The following is a 16,990-nucleotide window of genomic DNA, read 5'->3' as shown; positions in this document are numbered from 1 at the left end:
TGTTGGAATTTTGATAGGAATTGTGTTGAAATTGTAGATTGCTTTGGGTAGTATTGACAACGGTGTTGTCTCCCCATCTGTGAACATGGGATGCTTTTCCATTTGTGTCTTCTTTAATTTCTTTCAACAATATTTTGTAGTTTTCAGTATACAAGTCTTTAACTTCCTTGGTTAAATTTATTCCTAAATATTTTATTATTTTGAGATATAATTGTAAATAGAATTGCTTTCTTGATTTTCTTTTCAGATTTTTCATTGCAAGTTTATAGAACCAAACTGATTTTTGTGTGTTGATCTTACCCTGTAGCTTTTGCTAAATTGATTTATTAGCTCTAGTAACTTCCCTGTGGATTCTTTGGGATCTTCTATACATAGGATAATGTCAACTGTGAAGAGATAGTCTTAATTCTTCCTTTCTAATTTAGATGACTTTTATTTCTTTTTCTTGTGTAATTGTCATGGCTAGAACTTACAGTACATTGTTAAATAGCAATGGTAAAATGGGTATTCTTATTTTGTGCCCATTATAACTTCTATTTGCTTTTTAAAAATTCTGGAAAAATTCACAGGAACTTGTAATAGTGGTTATATTTGAGGGATGGGAATGGTGAGGGCTAACGGCCTTTAACTTCATACCTTATACATTTATGTATTGTTTAAACTTTTTATTATTTTGATGTCTCTGAGTGGCCTTTAGTATAGCATTCAAACTTAGTATTCGAGGTCTTCTAAAATCTATCCCCAATTTATCATTCTAATCTTATCTCCTTATAACTGTGGCCATATGGTCTTTTAAAAATATGAATATGTTCCTGCTTCTTGCTTGTTTAACACCTTTTAAAACTCACCAAGGCCCTCAGGAGAAATTTCACATTTCTTCATATGGCTTATAAGACCTTTCATAATTCTAATTATTTCTCCAGAAGAAAATCTTCTCTCTGTAGGGAACTCTGTTTCAGCAGTTTATCGTCTTTCAATTCCTAGAATATACCCTATTATCTCTCATCACCACTGAACACACCATTGCTGTCATTGTCTTCATTGCCTAAGTAACCTCTTCTTATTCAGCAGATCTCAGTTTGGACAACAATTCCTCCAGGAAGCCTTCCCTAACCCTCCCAGATTTGGGTAAGTTACACAGTCTGTGTACTTCTGTAGCACCTTATATTGCCATCATGGAATTAAACACATTGCTTTATTTGTATATCTACTTTTTTTATCCTTACTATTTTGTAAACTCTGAAAGGGTGGGATTTGTGTCTAATTTACTGTTATAGCTCCCAACCTCTAGCAGAGTGCCTCACAAATAGTGAGTACTCATTAAGTCTTTTTCTCATTTATTTATTCAAAAAAGTACCTGTTATATGCTGCTCTAGATACTGTGAATAAAGTAGCAAATATAACAAAGTCACATAGTGCTTATTTCTGGTGTAAAATTCAGTTACTAAATAAATACACATATAATTGGTTAGGTGATGATAAGTACTTTGGAAAAAAGTAAAGAAGAGTACAGGAGACAACAAGCACATGGCAAGATGCACAACATCATTAGTCATTAGGGAAATGCAAATCAAAACCACAATGAGATATCACTTCACGTCTACTAGGATGGTTATTACAAAAACAAAACAAAACAAAAATGGAAATAACAAGTGTTGGTGAGGATGTAGAGAAATTAGAACACTTGGGTATTGCTGATAGGAATGTAAAATGGTGCAACCTCTGTGAAAAACAGTTTGGGAGTTCCTCAAAAAGTTAAACATAAAATTATCATGTAATTTTGCATGGCCATGCAAATACAAGCAATCAATTCCACTCCTAAGTATATATCCGAAAAAATTGAAAGCAGGGACACAAACAGATGCTTGTATATCAATGTTCATTATAGCATTTTTTAAAACATTTTATTGTGCTTTATGTGAAACTTTACAGAGCAAATTAGTTTCTAATATAAAAATTTATACACAAATTGTTTTGAGACATTGGTTGCAATCCCCACAATGTGTCAACACTCTCTGCCTTTCCACCCTGGGTTCCCTGTGTCTATTCGTCCAGTTTTCCTGCCCCTTCCTGCCTTCTCATCTTTCCTTTTGGGCAGGTGTTGCCCATTTGGTCTTGTATACTTGATTGATCTACGGAGCACATTCCTCATGTGTGGTATTGTTTATTTTATAGGCCATCTAATATTTGGCTGAAAGGTGAACTTTGGGAGTGGCTTCAGTTCTGAGTTAGAAGAGTGTCTAGGGGTTATAGTCTCAGGGGTTCCTCCAGTTTCTGTCAGACCAATAAATCTGGTCTTTTTTGTGAATTTGAATTTTGTTCTACATTTTTCTCCCGCACTGTCTGGGACCCTCTATTGTGATCCCTGTCAGAGGTGGTAGTCGGGCACCAACTAGTTCTTTTGGGCTCAGGCTGGTGGAGGCTGTGGTTCATGTGGTCCATTAGTCCTATGGACTGATTGTTTCCTTGTATCTCTGGTTTTCCTCATTCTCCTTCGCTTCGGATGGGATGAGACCAATAGATGTATCTTAGATGGCCGCTTGCAGGCTTTTAAGACCCCAGACACTACTCACCCATTATAGCATTATTCACAATAAGCAAAAGGTTGGAACAACCCAAGCGTCCATCAAAAGAAGAATGGATAGACTAACTGTGGTATATACATGCAATAGAATATTATTCAACCATAAAAGGAATGAAATTCTAATACATGCTCAGATATGGATGAACCTTGAAAACATTATGCTAAGTGAAATAAGCAAGACACAAAAGGACAAATATTGCATTATTCCACTGATATGAAATATCTAGAATAAGCAAATTCATTGACACAAAAAGCATATTAAAAGTTACTGGGGGCTAGAGGTAGGGGACAATGGAAGTTACTGCTTAATGGGTATAGAGTTTGTGTTTGGAATGAGGAACAAGTTTGGGGTGATGAGCAAGTGGTGATGGTTGTACAAAACGATGATTGTAATTAACTCTTCTGAATTGTACACTTAAAAATTGTTAAAATGGCAACTTTATGTTATATATATTTTAGCTCAGTAAAATTTAAAAAAAATTAAAAATTGTAAGGGACAGAATATGGTAAGTTAGGTAAGGTCAGGGAAGGACTCTGTTATAAGGAGATATTTGAACTTAAACCTCAATTAAGTATAAGAGTCATATAGATATCAAGGCAAAGAATATTTTAGGCATATGAGACAGTTAATATCCAAGGAACTGCAAAGAGGTCAGTCTTGGCTAGGGTACAGTGAATGAGGGATCAAGTGATAGGAGAGGACATCAGAGCCTAGGGGCCAGATCACATAGAGCTTTTCAGGCCACGGTAAGTGTTCTCTATTTCATTCTGAGTGAGATAAGAAACCAAATGAGGGTTTTAAGCAGAGCAATAAAATGACTTTACACATATTTTTAAAGGCTCACTCTGGCTGCTAGGTAGACTCTAATCTGGAGGAGGATGGGGATATGCAGGGGTGAAAACAGGAAGACCATGTAAAACAATATTGTATGTATGGGCTAGGGATGATGGTGGCTTGGACTGGAGTGGTGGTGGTGAAAAGGGGATAGATTTTAGATATATTTTTTAGATAGAGCCCACAGGACTTGCCAATCAATTGGTTGTGAGATGTGAAAGGGAAGGATTCAGAGATGAGATAAATGTCTTTGACCCGAAAGACTGGGAAAAATAGTTGCTGTTTATTAGACGAGAAGGATGGGAGAAGGAGCAGGTTTAGGTGGGAATGAGGGAATAAAAAATTCAGTTTGGGATGTGCTAAGTTTGAGATGCTTACTAGTCATCCAAGTGAAGGTATGAAATAGGAGCATGGAGCTCAAGGTAGAGATGCCACTGGTGTGCCAAGAGTGAATGTAAATAGAGTTAAGATGTGTGAAAACCAAACCCTGAGGTACTTTTCTATTTAGAAATCAAGATAAGAAGATGAGTGTGTGGGCTGAGGAGGAGCACCTAGTTAAGTGGGAGGAGGAGCAGAAATTGGTGTCTCAAAACACAACTGAAAAAAGTGTTTCTAGAAAAAGGCCATGTGGAACTGTTTCAAATTCTGCTGATAGGTGATATAATGTGAATGAAAATTGACCATTGGGTTAGCAATGTGGAGGCCATTGATAACCTTGATAAGAGCGGTTTTCATGGAACATTTGATTAGAGTGGATTCAAGAAAGAATAAGAGGAAGGGGGGAAAAGTGAAACTACGTAATACTTTCTTGGAGTTTTGTTGTAAAGAGGAGCAGAAAAATTGAACAGTTGGAAGTTGAAGGGTGACGTGGGGTCAAGAAAGAGTGATTACAAATTAAGCAATATTTCCTTTAAATTCCAGTTTAATTTAACTCTTAACTAGATTTATTGAGGATCAAGCTTTGTATTTCTTTGCATTTCCTATAATGTCTAGGAGACTACCTTAGGAATAATAAGATCACTAGGAATAAACCAAACCAAACCAGTTACCATCAAGTCAATTCTGACTCATGATGACCCCATGTGTGTCAGAGTAGAACTGCACTCCATAGCGTTTTCTATGGCTCCATTTTTTGGAAGTAGATCACCAGGTCTTTCTTTTGGCACGTCTGGGTGGACTCAAACCTCCAACCTTTCGGTTAGTAGCCACCCAGGGACTCCTAAGATCAAGAATAATTACTATTAATTAAAGGTTTACCCCTTGGCAAGCATTTTTCTAAGCATTTTATATATAACTCCTTTTCCGATCAACACAGCAGTCCTATACTATAGATTAGAAAACTGAGAGGTTAAATGACTTGTTTATGGATTTGAATCCAGGTCTATCTAACTCCACCACACTCCACCACTTCCACACTGAAGAAACATATGTAAGTTGTTTAGTCAGCATCTGCTGATTGACCAAAATGAAACCCTGAAAAAAAGTACTTCAGTTTGCCATTTTGCTCTGTGGGATCATAGTTAATGTTGGTCGAATTTAAAATCTACTCATTTTCTAAGTGGTAAAACATGTACCATTAGCCATAAAACGCATCATATAGTAGTATATTTAAAATTGTTACATCTTCATAAGGAAGATATTTATTATGAGATCTAGAACGATTTTTGCAGAATGAGAATATCTCACCTAAAAACACATCATGAATACTGCTGTTCTGTGATAACCTTGATAGATTTCCATTTTCCACAGGTGCTTGTAAAATTCCAGAAACTGTGAAATTATGATAACTGTAATAGATCCTGTGTTTGTCCGATAGTAGTAATTCTGGCGTTGCTGAATATAGAAAATGGGAAACTAAAAAACTGTCAATAGGGACATCTAAGGCAAAGTCTTGGTACATCCACTGTTTTGTATCTTCATTATATATTACCAGGTAAATCTTTTTGCTGGAAGTGCATGCAACACAGTAACTTAACAATAAGGCAAGTTCCAAAGGATGTGCTGTATAGTCAACAGAGTGTATGGTCAGACTAGCAGTCGATGACAGACGTAGAAGATTTTTCAGTTCTGTAGTAGTTATTATCTTGTTAAATCTAAATAAATTATATGGTTCTTGTTGTCTTGTGTCACTGGGTTGATATGGACTACCAAGATAAACTTCATTTTCTGTCCAGACTGCCATGCTGCTTCTTTTTCCTTGAGACTGTGATAAAGTGGAAAATAATTAGAAAAATCTTCAATTTAGGGACAGTTCTAACCATTCCTGTTTTCTAATGCACTACATTTAAAAATAAAAAGTAGCAACTACTAAGGTTTAACTTTGTTTTAGTATACGTCTGAATAATACTTCAGATGTAGAAATGTATTATATATAACGATAGAAATAAATTATCCCAGTAGTTTTACTCTCTCCTACATTATGATGTTTCCATCAGTAGGGATAATAAGTCATAACTCTCTTAAATCCTCAGAGAACACCAGTTTTCTTTTTCCTTTTATCTGCTCTAGCCAGGACTGCTCCTTTGACCTTAATGTTTCATAACGTCAATATATAAGACATCTCAAACGTTAGTGTCTGATACGATCCTCAAAGAGCAAATAGGTTAGAAACAATTGTTTAAACAACCTGTGAGATTAGAATGTAAAATGTCATAAAAAACTGCCACTCTTACCCTAACAATCAAAACAGGCTCAGTAAGAAGGAAAAGTACAGGTTTTTAAAAAAATCCTTCAGAGACCAAAAGAACCTAAAGGAACTAAATCCATAAAATGGCGAGCACTTCCTATAAGAGACCCATAGCTATTCCCAATCTTGACAGAAGGATGGGAGGAAAAAATTAGACAGGGGTTAGGAGAAACTAGGCAAATTTTTGGCAAACCTTTAAGTACTGCATGTGGGTTAGCATCATAGATGAGAATTCCGAGAAGACTCAGCCACAGAATGAGTCATTACCCACCCATAGACTTTCCCATGAGTCTTCATTTAGTACTTGGGCATAGTAAGCCGGAAGACTTGGGGGTGAGGCAGGGGAGCTGAGAGAGAGATTCCCCTGAGGTATTTAGGGCCTTTTCCAAATATATGGCGTAGCTCTCTGAAGGCAGGGAGGGGCAGGTAGCAGGGCAGGTGAGTTGAGAGAAACTGAGACATTCTAAGTATTAGCTACCCTAGGCTGGTGGTGGGGTAGGAGAGTTGAGAGAAACCTTCCCTCTGAGGCTTTGCTTTTACCCAGAGTGTAAAGAATCTCTTTGCCAAGATTGGAAACAGGGAAACAAGAGAGAGAAACAGAGAGATCGCCCCAATTCCTGAAAGCCAGGGGCAAATGAGGATGGGAATAGAATTCCCCAGTGATCAGAAAGCTGGCAGCTAGGCCATGAAGCAGAGATAGCTTTCCCAGGATTTGGAAAGCTGGTGGCTCAGTTGTAAAGTATGAAGAGCTCTCTGGAATCTCGCCAGTGCTAAGATCCAAAGCCTTGCTAAATAGAGAAAATACCTATGATAAAAATGCTGAAGGATCTAGTGGGAAAGAGAGGCAACACTGAGTGAAGAGATGGGGAATTCCAGGTGAGATAGAGAAACTATGAGAAAGAACCAAATACAAATGCTAGATATAAAAAAAAATACGTATATCAGAAATAGAGAAATTATTAGATGAGCTTAAGAGTAGACTAGAAAAAGCCAAGGAAAGAAGCTGTGGACTTGAGAACAGATTAGTAGCAAGTATGCAAACTGACCACCACCTACCTGTGTATTGGCTTGTTGTGCTGTGGTGGCTTGAGTGTTGCCATGATGCTGGAAGCTATGTTACCATATTTCAAATACCAGCAGGGTTACCCACGGTGGACAAGTTTCAGCAGAGCTTTCAGACTAAGACAGACTAGGAAGAAAGGCCTGGCTATCCGCTTCTGAAAATTAGCCAATGAAAACTCTGTGGATCACAATAGAATATTGTCTGATATAGTGCTGAAAGTTGGAAGGTACTCAAAATACACCTGGGGAAGAGCTGCCTCCTCAAAGTAGAGTTGACTTTAAAGATGCAGATAGAGTAAAGCTTTCAGGACTTCCATTTGCTGATGTGGCATGACTCAAAATGAGAAGCAACAGCTGTAAACATCCATTAATACTTGGAACATGAAATGTATGAAGTATGACTCAAACAAAATTGGAAGTTGACAAAAATGAAATGAACACTTGTGGATCGATATCCCAGGCATTAGTGAGATGAAAAGGACTGGTATTGGTCATTTTGAATCCAACAATCATGTGGTCTACTATGCCAGAAATGACAAATTAAAGAGAAATGGCATTGTATTTATAGTCAAAAAGGACATTTTCAAGATTTATCCTGAAGTACGACACAGCCAGTGATAGATTAATGTCCATACCCCTACAAGGAAGGCCAGTTAATATGACTATTATTCAAATTTACACACCAACCCTGAGTGCCAAAGATGAAGAAATTGAAGATTTTTATGAACTGCTACAGTTTGCAATTGATCAAATGTGCAATCAAGATGCGTTGATAATTCTTGGTGATTGAAATGTGAAAGTTGGAAACAAAGAGGAAGGATCAGTAGTTGGAAAATATTTGGTCAGAGGAACGATGCTGGAGATAGCATGACAGAATTCTGCAAGACCAAATGACTTATTCATTGGAAATACTTTTTTTCCAACACAAATGACAGCTATATACATGGACCTCACTGGATAGATTGCACAGGAATCAAATTAACTAAATCTGTAGAAAGAGATGATGGAGAAATCCAATATTATTAGTCAAGACAAAGCCAGGGGCTGACTGTGGAACAGACCTTCAAGTGCTCATATGCAAATTCAAGCTGAAGTTGAAGAAAAGATCTAAGCAAGTCCATAAGAGCCAAAGTACAACCTTGAATACATCCCACCTAGATTCAGAAACCATCTCAAGAATAGATTTGATGCCCTGAACACTAATGACAGAAGATAAGAAGAGTTGTGGGATGACATCAAGGACATCATACATAAAGGAAATAAAAGGTCAATCTGTCATTCTTCAATTATCTTCTGCTTTGAATTTTTTGGTTGATAACGTGTTTTCATTAATGAAAGCAAGCTGAATCATTGTGTCTGAATTTTTGGTAGGTAGTATGGATTTTCTTTTTTCTTTTTTTTGCTACTTTATACAAGCCTACTGTTTTAGGCTGGGTTCTCTAGAGAAGCATAACCAGTAAAGCATATAAATATATATATAGAGAGATTTATATCACAGAAATGGCTCAAGTGATTGTAGAGGCTGGAACGTACCAAGTCCGTGGATCAGGATAGAGGCTTCTCCTGATTCATGTAGCCCCAGGGGCTGACAAACCCAAGATCGGTAGGTTGACGAGCAGGGCTCTTGTTCACAGGCTGTGAAGATGGACATATCCTAAGATTGGCAGATAAGCTGCTAGCTCAAGTCCCAAGAACAGGAGGTCAGATGAACAGGAGGTCAGATGAACAGGAGGCAGCTGCAGGATCTAGAGCAAGCAAAAGCCCATGAGCCTTGCCAGAGAGTCAGTCCACTTATATTCAGTGAAGGCCACAACCCCAAGGAAACTCTCTTTCAACTGATTGGCTACTCACAGCAGATCCCAGCATGGGGGTGATCACATATAAACACTGAGACTCATGGCCCAACCAAGTTGACACACAATCTTAACCATCACACCTACCCTTAGAGTTCTGTGGGACAAATGTTGTCTCACTAATTCTACCCCAGAGTCCCAAGGTACATATATGTACCACATAAAAATTTTCAAAATTTCTACTTTTCCTGCCAAAATGCACACATCTCATACAATACCCTGTAAAAACAGTAGTTCGTGCTTGTTCTCATTTCTTCAGTTTCAAACAGTTATAAAGGCCCCCTGTCTCATTCTGTTATACACAAGGTTGCTATGAGTCAGAGCTGACTCAACAGCACCTAACAACAACATCATACAAACTGAAATACAAAGAAACAAAACAACTTGAAGAAATGAACAGAGCATTTGAAATATGTGAGGCAATATTATATGGTCTAATATATGTGGATCTGAAGTCCCAGATGGAGAGGAAAAAGAGAATAGGACAGAAAAAATATTGGAAGACATAATGACCAAGCACATCCAAAATTTATGAAAGACATCAATCCAGAAATCCAATAGGCTCAGTTGAACCTCAAGCAGAATAAATACAAAGGAAATCACATATAAGCACATAATAAATCAAATTGTTAAAAACTAAAGATAAAAAGTCTTAAAAGCAGCTAGAGGTAAACAACAAGAACAAAAACATCACATATATGAGAACAATGATAAAAATAATGACTGAATTCTTACCAGAAATGATGAAGCTCATAAGATAATGGAATCACGTCTTTAAAAATGCTAAAACAATAACAACCAAAAACACCTATCAACCTATATAATTCTATATTCTGTGAAAAATATCCTGTAAAAATGAAGGTGAAAAATAAAGCCATTTGAATATGGACAAATGCTGAGAGAACTTGCAATGCAAGAAATTTTAAAGACAATTCTTTAGGCTGGAGGGGAATAAAAGCAGAAGGTACTCTAGGTCTACAGAAAGAAATAAAGCACATTTTTCCTTTCCTTGGTGCTCCTCTCTTCTCCTTTTCTTCCTTTTTTCCCACCTTCCTTCCATCTCTCTCTCTTTATCTTTATGAGAGTTGACTATTTAAAGAAAAAATATAAACAATATATTGTAGGATTTATAGCATACTGTAGAAGCACAATACGTAATACGAATACAAAAAGTGCATGGGGTATAAATGGAATTATACAGTTATAAGGTTCTTATACTGTTGTGAAGTAGTATTATATTATTTGAAATCGGAGTCTGACAAGTTAAAGATGATTACTGTAAAGCCAAGTGCAACCACTAAAAATAAAGTTTTGATTTAAAAAATCAACACTGGAGATAATATAGAAATACTAAAAAATACATGATTCATCCAAAAGAAGGCAAGAAAGAAGAAACAAAGGAACAAAGAACAAACAGGATTAATAAAAAACGGATAGCAAGCGGGTAGACTTAAAACTTAACCATAGCAAGAATTACGTCAAATCTAAGAGGTTGTCACCCGAGATAAAAAAGCAAGACCCAACTATATGTGGTTTATAAGAAACACACCTTAAATATAAAGCCACAGATGTGTTGATAGTAACAGGGTAGAAAAAATACACCATACAAGCACTTACATAAGAAAGCTGGTGTGGCTATATTATTATATATAAATAAATAATAAAATACCACAATAAAATATCATTTCACACCCACTAAAAGGTTTTAAGTAAAAAAGAACGGACAAAACAAAGGTTGACAAGGTGTGAAGCTACTATGGAAAAAGCTGCTATACATATTTTTATAATGTCATAATTACTACAGCTTTATAATAAATCTTGATATGTGGTAGAAGAAATACTCTGCTACTCCATTCCTTCCCAATTTTCAGCTCTTTATTCTTTAATGAATATTTCAAAATCAGTTTATTTAGTTCCACAAAGTAATTTGTTTGGACTGTGATTGGAATTGCATTGAATCTATATATAAATTTTAGAAGAATTAAAAATTTTATAATATCCTATGCTCCTACCCATAAACATGGTAAAGCTCTCCATTTATTTAAGTCTTCTTTAATGTTTTTTTAATAATATTTTTATCTCAACCAAGATCTTGTACATTTTCAGTGGGATTTATTTCTAGATATCTTAAGGTTTTTTGTTCTATTTTGAATTTCCATATGAATTTTATAATCAGTTTATTAACTTCCACAAAAGAGTCCACTGGAATTTTGATTGGTGTTGCACTGAATCTGTAGATTAATTTCAAAAGAATTGACATCTTAATAATATTGAGTCTTTCCACCCATGAAAATAATATACTTCTCTATTTATTTCAGTCTTAATTTTCCTCGGTAATGTTTTGTAGTTTTCAGTATACAAGTTTGTGCATCTTTTGTAAGATTTATCCCTAAGTATTTTATGTTTTTGGTGCTATTATAAATGGTATTTTTTAAAATTTCAATTTATGATTGTTTATTTCTCATATAAAAATACAATTTATTTTTGTATATTGATCTTGTATCCTGCAATATTGATAAACACACATATTAACCATAGTAGCATTTTTATAGATTCCATCAGCTTTTTTTTTACATCTGATAATATTTGCAAATAAAGACAGTTTTACTTTTTTCTTTCCAATTTGGATGACTTTTATTCTTTTTCTTCACTTATTACACCTGCTAGAACATCCAGTACAATGTTGAACAGAAGTGGTAGAAAACAAATACCAAAATAATAGAGTTAAATCTAAACACAGCAATGATTATATTAAATCTGAGTGGACTAAATACTGTCTTTTATCATTATGTACTACACTAGCTGTAGGTTTTCATAAATGTCCTTTGTCAAGTTGAGGAAAGTCACTTTTATCCCTAAATTTGATGATTGCTTTTTATCAAAGACGTTGTCGAATTCTTTTTTTTTTTTGCATCCATTGAGATGATCATATAGTTTTCTTTTTTAGTTTGTTAATATAGTAAATTATATTTATATTGATTGTTTTTCTATTGTAAGCTACCATTTTATTCCTGAGATGAACCTCACTTAATTATGATGTATTTTCCTTTTGATATACTGTTGGGTATTGTTTGCTAGAATTTTGTTTGGAATTTTACATCTATATTCATGAGGGAAATTGGTCTGTAGTTTTATTTTCTTATAATATCTTTTTCTTGTTGCAGTGTCAAATAATACTGGCCTCATAGAATGAATTGGGAAGTACTTCCTTCTTTTTCAATTTTTGGAAGAGTTTGTTTAGAGTTTGTATCATCTATTTCTTCAATGTATGGTAGAATTCACCAGTGAAGCCCTCTTGGCATAGAATTTTCTTTGTGGGAAGGCTTTTAACAATAAATTCAATTTCTTTCACTGATATAGGAGTATTCATATTACCTATTTCTTCTTGAGTAAGCTTTGGTAATTTGTGTCTTTCAAGAAATTTTTTCATTTCACTCATTTTTTAAAAATTTGTTGCTTCGAAGTTGTTCATAACAGTCCTCTGTTAACCTTTTAATAGCAGTAGATTTTGTAGTGATTCCACTTCTCTCAATCCTGATATTGATAACTTGTGTCTTCTCTCTTTTTATCTTGATTGGTTTGGATAAAAAGTTATCAATTTTTTTATCTTCTTAATGAACTAGCTTTTGGTTTCATTGATTTTCTTTGCATTTTTTCTGTTTTCTGTGTTATTAATTTACTCAATGATTTTTATTATTTTCTTTCTCCTGCTCACTTTTGGTTTAACTTACTCTTATGTTTCTAGTTTCTTAATGTGGAAGCTTATTGATTTGAGATATTTATTCTTTTTAAATATAGCCTGTAAATGTGATAAATTTCCTCTAGGTACTGCTTTACCAGCATTCCACAAATTTTGACATGTTTTGTTTTTACTTTATTCAGTTCAAAATACTTTTTAATTAGCTTTTTTATTTGTTTGGTTGGATTTTTACTCACAGGTTATTTAGAAGTGTGTTGTTTAGTTTCCTAATATTTGGGGATATTTCAGATATCTTTTGTTATTGGTTTCTAATTAAATTTCATTGTTGTCAAAAAACATACATTGTATGACTTCAATTCTTTTGAACACATCAAAACTTGTTTTATGGTTCATAATATGGCCTATCTTGGTAAATGTCCCATGTACACTTGAAAGGAATATGCATTTTGCTGTTGTTGGATGGCATGTTCTATAAATGTCAATTAGATCCAGATGGTTGTTAGTATTGTTCAAGTATTTCCTACTCTTACTGATTTTCATTTATTTGTTCTATCCATTTTTGAGAGGAAATATTGAAATATCTGACTATAATTGTAGGTTTTATCTATTTCTCCTTGCAGTTCCACCAGTTTTTGCTCATGTACTTTGAAGCTCTGTCCTTAAAGTCATAAACATTTATAATTTTTACGTGCTCTTGATGAGCTGACCCTATTATTATTATTAAATGGCCCTCTTAATCTTTGGTAATATTTTTTGCTCTGAAGTCTATTTTGTCTGATATTAATACAGCTACTGTAGCTTTCTTTTAATTAATGTTAAATCATGTATAGCTTTCTCCATACTTTACTTTTAGATATTTCTGTCTTCCTATTTTAAGTTTGTTTCTTATACGCACTATACAGGGTCTTGCTTTTTAAATCTAATCTGATAATCTCTGCCCTTTTAATTATAGTGTTTATATCAATTACATTTAATGTGATTATCTATATGGTTTGGCTTAAATCTATCATCTTGTTATTTGTTTTCTACTTGTCCTGTATTATTGTTTCCCTTTTTGTCTTATTTTGAATTAAATGAATTTTTATGATTCTATTTCATCTTATTAGCTATAACTGTTTTGTCATTTTAGTGGTTGCTTTAGGATTATAGTAGACAGCTTTAACCTCTCATAGACTTTCACATGATATACCACTTCAAATTTAGTATATAAACACATTGCAAAAATATACTGCCATTCTCCCCTCCTGTCCTTTGTGCTATTTTTGTCATACATTTTCTTTTTATATATTTATAATTCCATACTACATTGTTACTATTTTTGTTTTAAACAATCACTTACATTATAAAGATATTCAAACAATAATTTAAAAAATCTTGTATATGTAACCTTGTCGTTACCATTTCCAAGGATTTTTCACTTCATATTTCCATCTTGTACCATTTTTCTTCTGCTTGCAGGACTCACTTTAACAAATTTCTTCCCGTGTGGGTATGCTTGTGATGAATTATCTCAATTTTGTGTGTCTGAAAATGTCTTTATTTTGCCCTCATTTTTTAAAGATATTTTCATGGCTACAGAATTCTAGTTAAAAACATTTTTTTTTTTTTTTTGTAAGATGTTGGTTCACTGTCTTCTCAGTTGCATTGTTTCCAATAAGAAATCTGATGAAATCCTTATCTTTGTTCTTTTGTATGAAACATATACTCTTCCTCTGGCTGCTTTTAAGGTTTTTCTCTTTATCACTGGATTTGAGAAATTTGATTATTATGTGCCTTGGTATAGTTTTTCTTCATGTTTCTTGTGCTTGGGTTTACTGAGTTTCTTGGATCTTTAGTCTTTAGTTTTAATGAAATTTGGAAAATTTTGGCTGTTAATTTTTCAAAGACTTCTATCCCTCTTCCCCTACATGTATATTAGGCTGTTGGAAATTGCCCCACAGCTCACTGATGCTCTTTTGATTCTTTTTTTTTTTTTTTTTTTTTGCCTTTTTTCTCCCTGTATTTCATTTTGTATAGTTTCTACTGTTATATCTTCATATTCAGTGATGCTTTCTTCTGTAATCTCTAACCTTCTGGTAATTCAGTGTCTTTTTTTTCATCTCAGAAATCATGGTTTTCATCTCTAGAAGCTCAATTTGAGTATTTTTATACAAAATATCTTTAATATCTCTACATGTTCATATTTTCCTCTAGATTTTTGAATATAGGAAATACAGTTATGATAACTCTTTTAATGTCCTTGTCTGCTAATTCTAACATCTGTGTCAGTTTGGGTTGTTTTGATTGACTGATTTTTCTCTTCATTATTGATCATATTTTCCTGCTTCTTTACATGTCTGGTATTTTTTATTGGAAGCCAGAAATTGTGACTTTTACTTATTTGCATGCTGGATATATTTGTATTTTCATAAATATTCTTGAGTTTTGTTTTTAAGCTACTTGGAAGTGGTTGGATCTTTTTGAGTGTTGCTTTCAATATTTGTTAGGTAGGACCGGAGAAGCAGTCTAGAAATATTTATTCCTTAGTACTGAAGCAAGACACTTCTAAGTACTCTACCCAGCACCCCAAGATATGAGGTTTTTCATTCTGACTGATTAGAACAGGTACTATTCCCATCCCTGTGTGAACTCTTGAGTTCTGTTTCCTAATTATTTCAGTTGGTTCTTTCCCCAAGCTTGGATAGTTTCCCCACAGGCATACATTTATTAAGACTCAGCTGAATACAAAGAGGGGGACCCTATCTGATCTCTGAAATTCTATATGAATGCAGCTCTCTCATCACTGATATTCTGCCTTGCAAATTCCAGCCACCTTGGTCTCTCCTGTCAGCTCCATCTCTTCAACTCAGGGATTTTGCTGGACTCTACTGGTATTTCCCTCTTCACTGTTTCATAGCCTGGGAACTCTCTCAAGGCCTTAAGCTGGGGCAAGTGAAGAACTCATCTTGATGCCCAATGTCTTGAAAACATCGTTTTATACATTTTGTTCAATTTTTTTTATTATAGTAGCTTTATTTATAATAGTCTCAAAGTATAAACAAATTAATGTCCATCAACAAAACATAAGAATTTTGGTATATTCATACAGTGGAATACTACCTGGCAGCTGCTACACACAACAACATGAGTTAATCTCACAGATATAATATTGAGAAAGAAAAAAAAAATCCAGAAACAAAAGAATGCATACTATATGATTCCAGGTATATGATTTTCAAAACAAGTGAGACGAATCTACGGTGACGGAAGCCAGAATAGTGGTCGTCTTTGGGGTGCTGACTGGGAGAGAACTCAAGGGAACTTTCTGGAGTGTTAGAATTTGATCTTGATCTGTACATTTAAGATTTGTGCACTTTACAGCATATTTGTTACATTTCAAAAAATATGTTTTTAAAAGTTGCTCATAACAATGGCAAATGCTGTGTTTGGTTTGACCTTCATCAAATAAATACATCAACATAGTAATAATCAAAATAGGTCAGAGAAAAGAAACATGATGAAAAATAAAATCTCTTGTCCCATCTCTCCTTATTCCTAGTACTAATCTCCAGATTTAATTTTTAAAACCATTTCTTCTACTAATTCTTTTGCCATAATGTTAAATATGTTTATACCTCAATTTCCTGATATATAAACAGATTATATAATTTAGATAAGATATGTGATTTTTTTCACTACGAATAAACAATTTAAATCCCACACTTTTTTCAATTTTTTGATGTTTCAAGCCCTGTTTGTTACTCCATCTTGACAAGAAATAGAAGTCTCTAATGTAAGCATTTAATGCTACAAATTTCCCTCTGAGCATTGCTGTAACAGCATTTTATAAAATTTGAAATCTTATATTCTAATTTTCAAAAAGTATCTGACTTCCCCATGAGATCCTATTTGACACATGAAATTATTTAGAAGTGTGTTGTTTAATTTCCAAGAATTTGAGGATTTCCAAATGTATTTCTGCTACTGATTTCTACTTTAATTCCATATGGTTAGAGAACATATTTTGTATGATTTTAAATTTGTTAATATTTGTTTTATAACTCAGTATGTAGTCTATCTTGGTAAATGTTTCATGTGCACTTGTCAGAAATATGTATTCTGCTGCAGTGAGAAGAGTGTTCTATAAATGTCAGTTAGATTCAGTTGATTGTATCAGTCAGCTAGATTCAGTTCTATTCTATATCCTTGTTTATTTTTTGTCTACTTGTTCCATCTTCAACTATAATTGTGGATTTGTCTATTTTCCCTTTCATTTCCATCAGTTTTTAAA

General features: G+C 34.1%; 1 protein-coding gene across 1 annotated transcript in view; it reads right to left on the bottom strand.

Moving 5' to 3' along the window:
* CATSPERE (catsper channel auxiliary subunit epsilon) overlaps nucleotides 1–16,990 on the bottom strand; it is a 169,773-nt gene that overhangs the window by 98,560 nt on the left and 54,223 nt on the right. The window contains exon 10 of the mRNA XM_012555409.1: nucleotides 5,106–5,622. Coding sequence (XP_012410863.1) covers nucleotides 5,106–5,622 — 517 coding nt within the window. The remainder of the gene's footprint in view (nucleotides 1–5,105; nucleotides 5,623–16,990) is intronic.

Source organism: Trichechus manatus, unplaced genomic scaffold (genome assembly GCF_000243295.1).
Source record: "Trichechus manatus latirostris isolate Lorelei unplaced genomic scaffold, TriManLat1.0 scaffold00039, whole genome shotgun sequence".
Classification (NCBI taxonomy): domain Eukaryota; kingdom Metazoa; phylum Chordata; class Mammalia; order Sirenia; family Trichechidae; genus Trichechus; species Trichechus manatus.
This window is presented reverse-complemented; position numbering and strand designations above follow the sequence as displayed.